We start from the raw sequence: 12,878 nt of genomic DNA on the forward strand, positions 1-12,878 counted from the left end.
AGCCCTGTAAGGCAAAACTTCAGTATCTGCAATCAAGTTACAAACAATGGTCAATCAACTAATACAATAAAAAAAATGGAAATGCCAGTAGTACGAAGAATATTTTAGTCATTTTAAAGAAATCCAAGCCATCTTTTAAGTATTAACAATACATCAAAACTAACTGCTCAACCGTGAGCAACACAAACTTTTTCCCTTATGAATTCATTAAATTTAATCTTTATTTCTCAATATGCAGCCACCGACATCTTTATTTGCATCTAGAACATCAACGGACTTCAAGATAAAATTCGCGATCCCCGCAATTTTTATCAACCGTTATAAACAGGGCGTATTCTCCCAAGAAACTCATTTAATTGCGTCCGACAAAGTTTGTTTCCAACTACACATTATAATCAACCCTTACCAGGAACTGGAGGTATTATTGAGAGACACAAGCATTCTCATTAAATCATGGTTATTCAACACTATCATATCATCAACTCTTTACATCATCACATCGGATATATTATTGTGACTGTTTCACGTCCAGTCGAACCCACCAATCAATGTCCTCTGAATTTACAATCCTCCTAATAATTCCACCATCCGGTAAAACCCATTTGTGTATAATTTAAGCAGTCGTCGTTGCGGGTTACTTAATAGGTTGGAATAGATGGTGGAATTGTCAAATCAAAAACCAAATCAGTAAGCATATTTAATCATTTGCAGGTTTTCTTGATCTTCAAATTATTACTTCTTCCACACCTGTGCACTACAATACTAATAGCCACTCAATTATAGAATAACTTCTCCATTTGTAGAGATATTAAATGACGCTTCACAATGGAAGTAATCAATGAACTTTCTAAGACCATCTTCTCATCAATACAACACTTGAGAACCAACAATCTTATGAATGACAAAACTCTCAATTTTAATCTGACAGAATTTAAAAACTTGCTGCTAAAATCACCATACATCCTCTACCAAATTAACTTGGATTAAGATATCGATGAAGACAAAAGTATCCCAGAAGAAATAATAGCTCTTGAAAGATGAAAGACGATACCATCCAACTCCCAACTATAATTAAAAAGTCGATTGCAGTTAGAAATAAACTGCGTCATTTCTGGCACAATTTATGGATACAAGATATAAGAATCTATTTAATTGTGCTCAAAATGATCTCCGCGAACTATTTGATGAAGAACCACAAAATCTCTGGTTGCCGGTAATAAATGAACTCTCTCCAGAAGGTGGATCCATTAGGAAACTTGTTAAAAACCTCACAAATAAGAAATTCTTTATGGTCCTTCCTCCATTATTGAGCCGAATACAGCAACCTTTTCGAACATTTTTGAAAAAAGCATGAAATTGGAATAATGTCGTGAACTCCATTCCTAAAATAACATGCTAAAATAATTTAACAATTGACCTCAGATTTCAGGAGAGACTAACTCTTTCAACAACAAAAGATAATTCTGAAGTGCTATGCTGTATTAAGTCCTAAAAAAATCATAACTTCTAGCATGGATAGAATTTCTAACTGCCTAATCTAAAAATTATAAACATCAATAATAATTTCTTCAGCAAGCCTTTAACCTTACTGAAAGCACTAAATCAATGCACAAAATAAAATATTTCTCTAATACTTGGATAACTAAATTGTTCCAAACCTTAGAGAAGTAAAAATAACCAGTTCAGCAAAATTTCTTCTCAACCTCGTCAAATTGCAGAGAAAATCCTTAACACGTTAGTTCCGAGGCAGGCATACTCGAGCGACAGCAAAAGTTCTCATTCGGTGTAGAATTACAGAGAATTATAGTGTTCATTCGATTCAGCGAATCATCTCTCCCTTTCAGTTCGGCAAAATCTCTTTCCTTGGTTAGCTTCTTAAGGTGGGTTCACACGATCCGAACTATTGCGCGTAATAGAAGGTCACGCCTACTTCGGGAAAATCACGTGATCGCAATGGAACAATGGCAAATGGTTGTCCCGTCGAGACAACCATTTGCCATTGTCCCACCGACGTTGTCTCAACTGTTCACACGAGGAAAATACAGAGACAACAGTAGAGAGACAACTATTGGCCTCGTGTGAACCCACCTTTAGAATCACTAAACGTACTCAGAAAGGCTTCGGCAACAGACTACATGGAGAGTTGTTTCTCTAGGCATTTCATCGATTTTGAATAAGTCAAAAAATACATAAAATGATAAAGATGAAAATATCCGGGAAAATCATCTCCAAAATATCACAAAAACTGAAAACAAGCTGACTGCAAACTTTTTTTAGATTCAACTAGACAAACGCGATGCTATCGCAACTAAAGAAATTGAAACTTGCTATTTTAAATATCTTTAGAATGTCAAGAAACCTCGACGACTCATGTATGACTTGCTAATCTACCACATTAACATGACCCTTTTCCCAAATGTTTGCCGATTAATTCTAATACGCAAAAAACAGACGTTTCTTTTTTTTAAATCTGTTTTTCTGTTTTTAAAAAAAGATACGTTTTTTTTATAGTAATTGTTATGCAATTTTATATTTAACTAGGCACAATCATCTTGCTATGTAATATCATTGTTGAGCCACTTTTTTCCCCAGGCATCTAGCAAAATGAAGGTTAAAAATTTTGGGTACATGCACTCCGTCTTTCCTCCTCTAAATCAATATAAATTAATTTCATGAAATTTCGAAGTTTGTAGCTGGCACCATATATTAGCACGAAATTCATTTACTAATTGTAATTCTGCATTACAAATGAAAGTTTAGCAATATTGTTTATGTACTTATTTGTTATGTTTTTTTTTTAATTTCCAACATTGATAACCTCCATATTTTTTAAGAAATTTCTTCTTTAAATTTAAAATATGAAATTTTATTGAATTGATAAATATTAAATAGGCAAATTTATGTAGATATAAATTCCGTCATGCAATAAATTGGAATATAAAAAGTAAAAAAGAAGTAAAATGAAAATTGAAGTGGATATTAAAAATAAAGATGAGTATAAGCAATAGGTACACGTAAAAGATTATAATATTTAGTTTGAATAAGCCTGCGAATAGTCTAAGCCGATTAAATTATTTAGCGTTTTTTTCAACAAAGAGAGAACTTCAATGACTTAAGCAAGTGTTCGAATGATGAACTCGTTATTGAAGGAGGTTAGAAATAAACGCATTCCTGTGAGTAGGATTGTAACCGTCCTTTTGATAGATGGGACTTGCTTACCTGCGCCATAAGTACAAATGATAGATATACCCGTTAGTGAAAAAAGAGATTGCAAAAGAATGTTTTTTAGTTATTACATCCACTTGGATATTGTTCTACAAATATTTGGGGGGAGGGGGAAAGTTACTTGAATCCAAAAGATGAAAGTAGGATATTGTTAACACTACCCACATTTTAAAACTATCCATGAATGTGGCAATACATTGATTCTATTTCCTTATATAACACACAGATCACAAATGACCTGAATTCACTTTGCTTTAGATTTCTGTTTGTATATATGGAATATTATGTCGTATTATTTTTCCGCAGTTGCTTCGAGCTACGATGGCGGTGGATCGGAACCATGCAAGGGCAAAGACGGAATCGTCCCCCATCCAGAAAACTGTTTCTCCTACTTCATATGTGACAGTGGTAATGCCACGCTCCTTAATTGCTCCGATGGACTGTTCTTCAACAAATCAAAGAGGACTTGCGACTATAACAAGACTGCGGATTGCGACCCTGGTAAATAATTAAGATACTATGTTGAACGACGAAATATTTTTTTGAGCATTTCATCAGTTTATTTAGAATGATATAAACGCCTTAATATAACCATGCATCACTACATTTGATGCCCAAATCAATATGAATCAGCTCCAATAGCTCTCATTCTGCGACAGTAAATTAACTCAACAGATTTTCCGAACTCCAATTTAGGTTCTGACTGTGGGAATGGGATTATTCCGCTTCATCTGACCTTCGTGGCATATTTTAGCCAACGAGTAGTAGACATTTACCGATTTGTTTGCATATTGGATTTGTTATATTGGATGCACGCATAAATATTTATTTTCCTATGAGTGAGTACTTATGTGCTTATATCTGTGGATCCACAAATTCAGCTGCTCTTGTTTTAACATATTCTAATTTTAAATCCCAACAAATAAATCTTTCATAAATAAAATTTAAGGGGAGAAACCCCCAATTTATTTCCCACGAAAATAGCTGAGATGTTTACCTAATAATTGTCCCATCTTATCTTCCAAAGGTCCACCAAACTGAGGTTTATTTTAACAGTAACGGAGAATTTACTTAAACGGAGCTTAACCAGTTAGCTTAAAACCAACATTTTAAGGAGTGAGGTCAATTCAACTTACATCAGTAACAAGGCAAACGAATGTTAGGCATTTAATTGCACGTTGTCTTGTCATATCTGGTGGTATCGTGCCCTTTTTACTCTGCCAAAATGCACATTGAATTATAAAATTAAAATAGTATGACACGCATTATGTATACTACATAAGCATGAATTGCCCTATTACGATTATTCACAAAAATGAGTTGATAATAATGCATGTAAATAAATGCCTAGTTTTCAGCCTCTGTTCCGTGATCTAATTTTGCTGAAGATTCGCTGGATTTCCATATCTGCGAAACTATATCTGTCTTTGGAGATGAATATCCTTACATTGATTTGGCTTAAATATGAGGTTCTATTCATAATCTCTACGTTATTTGCCAGGAACTTTGTAAGCATTTTTTATTGCGAAACTCCGCAAAATATTTTAACAGACACTAGTGTATCAATGAGAATGTTTTTGCTCTACGAATTAAAAAAACACAATTAAAAGGCATTCTGACAAATTTTTGTATAAAGGGTGTTTTTTAATAATTGAACGTGTCTTTTTCGTCTTTTTTTTTCTTTTAAAATAGATTATTTCAACTTAATTGACTTTTACATCTGTTCACTATCTAAATACCAACGCTAACACACCTAAGCAGCATTGCCTTTGCAGAATATATGTAATAGCAAGATTATGTTCACGAAATAAGTTTTAGAATCAACTTCTAAGAACTATTCGTGTGCTACCTATAGCAGATAAATTATAATTCATAAAAAATTTGGCAAGCCATACTCTTGAGTCTATGTAAAAAAAAAAAAACTTTTTCAGGAATTATTTTATTTAAAGAAATAAATCAAGTATCAATACAACTTTCTCGTAATTTATTGGGTTGGCATTTTAGACTCGTACAGTATGCCGCAACTGTAATCCGGAAAGAATAAATTCTAATTCTATTATTTATTCACTTCTCACAAAATTAACATGCATATTTTTAGAACATATACGACTCACCAGTTTTTCCTAGGATAGTTCAAAGCCAAGCTGGGCCTCTAGACAAAGTACTGGAATAAAACCCAAATATAAAAACATAATCTACAAACGGTAAATAATCAAGACTCACTCAGCAACAACCTTAGGACAATGGCTCTTGAATTTTGACAGAGAATAGAATGAACAATCCTTGCGTCCTATGTGTTCCAACTTGAATTCTCGTGTCCTTTCACTTTCGAATTATTACTCCGGAGCCGATCTGCTGAAAGCTGGCAATTGGAGGTCCTTACGTTTTCTCTCTCACATCACTGGCTATAAATAGACTTCTGACCACTCAATGGAATTCATATGAATATAAAGAGAAGTCGAGTTTTATCACAGAAAATAGATGCAAAAAACGTGGTTATGCTGATTCCCAAATCTAATAAAAAATAGGATCTCTTTAAGTAGGTAATATGACTTCCTTATCTCCTTCCTTTCTTATATAAAAGTGATGATTAAAACAACAATGTATAGTAAAGTAAAAATTCTTTGAAAACTTGTTAAAATTAGAGAACACTTTCAGCGAAAATAAAACTAGTCTTCCTAGATAAAATTAATTTTTAAAAAATTAATTTGGTTCTAAAAGTGATATTTCGATGTTATTGTGAAAAGTTATTTTAATTAATTTTCATTGACAATTATAAGCAAAAGCTTGAGAAATTTTTTCTCCGTGAAAATCTACTAACCAAGAAATAAAGGCACGTCAGTTGTAGTTCTCGCTCCAGACGCGTGCCCTCTTGAGTCTTAATGACTCTCGTGTCATGCAGTCGCAATTTATTTACAATATCCAGTCTATAAATATTATGTCAAAATTGAGAAATGCAAATTCAGCACTATATTGAGAATAAATGACTCGAGCCATACATTTCTAGAGCTTTCTACACTCACATAGTGAAGAAAAAGTTCTTCAGAGATCATTTGTCAAGGAGAAAATAAATGTCGAACATAATATAGAAAAGTTTGAAAAAAAATGCTATTCCAGCATTTTAAAAGATAAGGTTTATATCAATTACCTTTATTACACTTCAGTTCTATCCATTAAGTACAGAATACTCATGGTAGCATTTTCACTTAGTGAATAGATATTTCCAATTTCAAAATTGGATTCCTTCTAATCTCTGTTTACTGTCACGGTGCACATCAAATGTAGGGTTGAAGAAGATTGATTAATCCCTATTATTATTTGTCATGATCTCACTCCATGCAAGGGTTTGGAAGCAATCACTCTCCATTCTATATCAAAAATACATCTCTATTCCACAAACACCAACACCGCGCGCATTGTCGCTTGGGAACTCATGGTGCAGTTCGAACTTCCCCACTTCCCTAGAAAAGTACGGAAGTAGGAGAGTAGTGAGGCATCTCATAAGCCTTTCTTGGCATCTGGCCACAATTCCAATAGTCTTAACTTCATAAGTAATAATAAATAAATAAATTACAAAAAGTGAATAAATTGCATTTCATTTCAATTGCATAAAAATAAATTACAATAAATGAAATGAATAAAGATGGTTTTAGAAATCACGCTTTTGTTTGAGTCCTTAAAAATTTATTCCGTATCATTTTGTAATTTTGGACTTCATAATTTTCTAATAGAAATATTATTGGTTCTTGAAATCCATTTTTTTCAACTTTTCTGCCAAATAGCCCCATTTTTATCTAAACTAATTCTGTTGAATAATTAATAATTGAATTTAGAAGATATTAAAATAGAAAATGTTATCGAGAATGATTACGAACATGGAACAAGTACGTTAAATGAAAGTCATGATGTACGCAATAGAATAGGGGAATGAAGAAACCAGGTGATTAGAGGCTATTCAAACTAGTTACAAAAAGTGATTCGATGATTTGATGCTACAACATTTATACAAAACCATATGTAAAGGAGGTAAAAATTTTATTCTCTGAAACTAGTGCTTCCCATCAGAAAAATGCAAGATCACAACTTTACAAAAATGATCTCTTGCGTTCAAATTGATTCGATGGTTGTATGTTCATTTGCCCACTTTGAAAAATAATTGATTTCTTTTTTTTCAGATTTACCTGAAAACGTTGTTGTGGATCCTGATAATCGGGATACGAATGGAGATGCCACATGTAGATCGAACACCTCCACCTGGGTCTCGATGGTGAATGGCAGCTGTTCTGATTATTACCTGTGTGAAAATGGTGAAGCTTTTAAGGAGTCGTGCCCTCAAGATTTACTTTTTGATACAGAGAAACTTGTGTGCGATTATGAAAAAAATGTGAACTGTAGTAAGTATATTTGTGTTCTTGTTAAAACTTAGAACAGTGAGGAACGGTTGATTATTTTAGTCTGCAGACTCCAAATTAACCCGATTAATATGAGCAAAAGGAAAGCCGGGTAACGAAAAATTAAAGAGTTCAATAAGTGCTCTTTCTTTCGCCTGTCTATGTGATTATAAAATGTGTCAATGTGATTTATATCAAAGTAACAGCATTTAAATTTCACTTCTTAATACATTCAATGTGTTTATCCTACTTACTGTACTATATGTTTAGAAGCGCAATACTAGGGAAGGAGGTTTAAAAATATGAATATAGTTCTTTGCTTAATGTAAATTTTGTCTCAAAATTATTGCACGAGACTTAAAATACAGATTTTATCTGTTCTGTACTGTACGGTGTGAATAAAAGTAATTTTAAATAAACAAAACGTTATCATGAAATATAGGTTTTATTCTCACAAAAAGCAATGAAATATTTTTGATGTTCCTTTTGAAACGACTACATTAATATAAAAAAATTATATGGTATTTTAATACATATGGAATTTTTATAACTACCAAGTCAGTCATAATAATTTTTTACTTCTAAATTTGAAAGTACTGTTTTGAATAATAATACAAATAAATAAATTTACACTCCATAATATTTGATAATGTTTTACTTTTGTCTTTGTTAATGTTTTACTTCTTTCAGAATTATTGTTTTTCTTTTTTGAATTTTGAAACTGTAAATTGTATGAAAGGCCCTAAGTTTAATTACCTAATATACCTGTTGTAAAAGTTCTACTACTTATTTGAATTAAATCTGCCAATGATACTATTAAAATAAGAATAAAAATTTACATAATTCATATACAGAATAAATTTTTAAAAACAGCAGATTTCGAATTCGAGTTATATTAAAATTACTTAATTTTACTTGTTAAAGGCGTAATTATGTCATTTTCCTTTTTTTTCTATGAAAAACAAAAGAAACACATTTTTGTTTTAAATAAGAAGTAAAAAAGGGAGAAATTTTAAAGATTGCTATTATTGAAAAAATGCATTATTATAAATTATAACATGCGGTCATTGCTTTGGCATTGGCATGCTTTATTTAAGGGATTTTAACATAATTATTTTTATTAAAAAGAACAGGAAAAATTTTATTATGTAAAATGAAAACTTCCTTTTATTAAAAATCAATATGTTAAGAGATGCAATTTATAACTGCTACAAATAATATCACGATATATCGAAGAACATCGGTGCGAGTTGATCGATATATCGCGATGTTCAGTGCTACTCTCCAATAAAGATAGTATTCCTCTAACTCTGCAGGAAATTTCGGACTATGAGTAAAGACACTTAAATAGTATTCGTAACAACCGTGACGAAATATAAATCTTAGACATGTGTCTTGCATTCTACTGAATCAATAGCAAGAATGTGCATTTCGGCCCCCTTTTTGCCGGCCAATTTACGACACGACACGCGAAACTACAGTTATTAGTCACAAAAGATAAAATACAGAATTTCATTGATTTAAGACATTAACTTTGAGTTATTTCGTTTACATAAATGAGGAAATACAGATGAAGAAAATACTGATATTTTCAGAAATGATTCAAAATTTAAAATTTATTTATATTTTAGATGCAACACCTGCTAATCAAATTTTATTTATTTAGCTTTTTGTGTTTTGCAGTTATCGAGATAACTTGTACTCAATCAACCAGGCAGACTGACTTTCTTTCAATGGATTTTGTACAAATTAAGTCTTAATTCTATATACCGCATTTCAGTCGCATGCTTCAAAGCTTTGTGTTATCACGTTCAGAGGCCGAATAACACCGCTTAAAGCCATTGAAACTATAACCTTCCGATTATTTAAACAGTCTAGAGGACATAAAGGGCCAAGACGCAGTATTCTCCAAAAATTAAATACTGTCCATGTTGCTCTTCGATTGTGTTCTAGGGCGTTGAATACTTCACCAGAACAAAGTTTGTATATAGAATGTAACGAACCTTCTCTACATATCATAAGGCAGGCATCATCCCTTCATTATTATTTTAAAATTTTATCAAACCCTGGTTATCTTTTATAATTTTAATCAAAGCCGGCTTTTACAAAGCCTTCAGGCAGCCCGACCATCATTAATACCGTCATTCTTTGAGAGATTGACTTGTTTAGGTTCAGAACTGCATCTAGAGAAGGGGCAAGTAGTTTCTCAATAATCATTTCTCTTACCGCGCTGGAAATCTTTTGGTATCCAATACTTATATCCCTCTCAACATCTTGATCAACAAAGTACTGCAGACAGCATTTTGTAGCAAATCTTTGCTGATCGTCGTCAAAAATATCATCAATTCAAACCAATTTTTACAGATGGTTCTAGAGATTTCGATCGTACTTCTTGCGCTTGTCTTATTTCAAATTCTACAATATCTTATAGAATTCATTTTTTGTTTAAATTTCCCAACAGAATTAACTGATATTTTAAAAGATTTATCGCTTATTTCAGATTATTCTACAGATAAATACGTAATGTGCACAGATTCCCTGAGCGTCCTGGAATCCCTTTCATCTTTACATGTTCACAGTCATCCTGTGCTTTTCAAAATTTTAGACTTGTATGACAAACGTATCTGGAAGGGCTTTCAATTTATTTTATGTTGGATCCCTGTATATGTTGGAATTACGGGAAATAAAAAGGCTGACAGGGCAGCTAAATCTTCATCTTTCCTGCCAACACTGATCCCTCTTCATGATTAAAAGAAATATATAATTCACATTTTGCATTCCCAACGGCAAACTGATTCGGAACGCACACATTCGTAATAAGCGTCAAGCGAATAAACCTACATTCGATCTCTGGTCTACAATATTCAACAGAAAACTGGAGACCATTTTAACTAAGTTGTTGATTGGTCGCACTCGATTCACTCCTCATCATTTGTTGACGGAGGAGCTAACACCATTTTGCTCAATTTGTAACAGTCATATGTCTGTTTTACACATTCTTGCAGAATGTCCACGATTTTCTTCACAGTGTCTTGTATTTTTTCATAAATCTCGACATGATTTGGGCGAGTTCTTTCCAAAATGCCTCATGTTTACCTTTTTAATTTATAAAATAATATTGGTTTTTATAATCATATATAAACATTATCATGTTTATATATGATTATTTATAAATATATAAAAAGGCTAATGTTAATTTGAATGAATGTAATGAAACTCTTTTTAGTAATGTTCTATACCTTACATCACCTTGTTGAGCTTTTTCACTTTTTACACTTTTAGACATTTAGATTTCGTAGACATGTTTCGATTTTATTATAATTTGATGCAAATATTTTAATTCCATGCGTGTGGCGCAGCTTAGCCAAAGATGGTTTTTTTTGCCATAAAACACAAACTCAAACTCCTAATTTCTTGCAGGAGAATATTGATGGTTGGTTTTAGAAAAGTGAGAAACTGCCTGCGGTTCCCATGGAGAGTCTTGAATCTATTAAATGAACATTGTTGTATTTGGGTGTTAATTTGAGGGATGATATATTTATAAGTCACTGAAGGATGGTTCTTCAGAGACGACCCATTTTGCAATTTGTAAAATTAGATTTTGTCTGCAGATATTTAAGTTTTTCAGACCTTGAAAAGGTCTGTCTGAAATATTGGGGGAGCATCTGATCTTCTTAAACAAACAAGTCGTTTGCCTGGATAAGATCTAATACTTTTTTTTCTTCTTGTGTCATTATCTCTGTATTTCTGCAGTTTATCGGAGCTGATCTTAAGGGTATTATAGAGATAGGCGTGTTTTTAAAAGAGGTAATGATTTCCTGCATTTCCTGTAACATTTCTTCAATGTTAGCATAGGAAGAGTTATAGTTGAAATAAAAGTAGCTGATTGTTTTCCTGTTTGCAACTTCACGGCTACACTATTTTGTTTATTACACTATGTCGACGAGCAGTAATTTTTAATTGACTACTGCTATTGCTACAGTTCTGGCTCTAAATTAGAAGCTATTCCAAGATTTAAGCAGACCTTGAATTTCTCCTGCATTAATGTACGGTTCTTGAATAAGAATGATGTCCTAGTTTAAATTGAATATAAATTTTTGAAACTGATCACTGGCTGCGTTGGTGAGGTTAAAGTCAAAGTAAATTATGATGGTTGCAGTTAATGCACAGGGTTTGAGGATAAATGCAATTCCTGGTATTATGCCTGCTAACATATTTGCCATAAGTAGTCATTACATACCTGCATTCTTTGTCAGGCGTCCGAAGCCTTGACAATTGGTGCATTTTCTAATATAGAAGAAATCTCTTATGTTATGTATCTCATAATTAAGGAATTTTTTTATATTTTTTAACTTTATTTCTTCTGGGGCCTCCAGTATCTTGTGAGAGGTTGTCTGATCTATTACTTTTAGTGTAAATCTTAACTTCAAAGGATCTGGGAGATCTTATCGGTTAACTAAGACCTGAAGAAGTTCTTTCTCTGAAGTTGAGTTTGAAACATCATAGGCAATCAGGCATCTGACACATGCAGACAAATATAACGGCAATACGGGCCTCGGGGGAAGTCTGAAACCAGGAAAGCTGCAAAATCTGGAGTCCAAATTTTTTGAAGGATACAATATTTTTTGTATACTTTGTATACGAGCAAGTAAAAAAAAAATTGACAACCCAATCCGATCACATGGTAGCTGCCAATGCTATTATAAGTTTATTAACCAAATTGAAATTGAAGAAGGATTCGAGATTTTCGAGGTCAAAGAAAAGTTTCATCGGTTTAACTCATTCGCATATTAAAAAATAGAATAGAAACCCCTTCATAGATCTTAAAATATATGTTTTAGACACATATCAGTGCAAATGGGGAAAAAAATCCTTTAAATAATTAAATCACATCCATTGACAGTTAATGTATTGCTAATTGGTTTCAAACCTAAACTGTTAATCTCGTTCAATTAAGCTTTATTCTATCATTATTCTGAAATCGGATATTTCTATTTGTTCCCTTTTGAAATTAATTAAGCTGCAGTACGAATAGTATTTTCAAATTAAAATGCCAAATTCAATCCCCTGCAATTAATTTAAAATAGATGCCTGTAATTGATATGAAATAGATTTATATAAATTCTAAGGAAACATACGTCATATAGTAAATAACTAATAAATATTCAAAATCTTATAATTTTGTGCTGGAGCAAAATATTGAATCTAAAATAATGTTTTTTAATATTTCAAGGAGCAATTTTTATAATTTAACAAACTTAA

The 12,878-nt window shown here is 32.3% G+C and overlaps 1 protein-coding gene across 1 annotated transcript in view; it reads left to right on the plus strand.

Moving 5' to 3' along the window:
- Positions 1-12,878, plus strand: part of LOC129956841 (uncharacterized) — a 201,370-nt gene that overhangs the window by 41,522 nt on the left and 146,970 nt on the right. Inside the window, exons 2-3 of the mRNA XM_056068796.1 lie at positions 3,532-3,726; positions 7,401-7,619. Of these exons, the coding sequence (XP_055924771.1) occupies positions 3,532-3,726; positions 7,401-7,619 (414 nt within the window). The remainder of the gene's footprint in view (positions 1-3,531; positions 3,727-7,400; positions 7,620-12,878) is intronic.

Source organism: Argiope bruennichi, chromosome 11 (assembly GCF_947563725.1).
Source record: "Argiope bruennichi chromosome 11, qqArgBrue1.1, whole genome shotgun sequence".
NCBI classification, from domain to species: domain Eukaryota; kingdom Metazoa; phylum Arthropoda; class Arachnida; order Araneae; family Araneidae; genus Argiope; species Argiope bruennichi.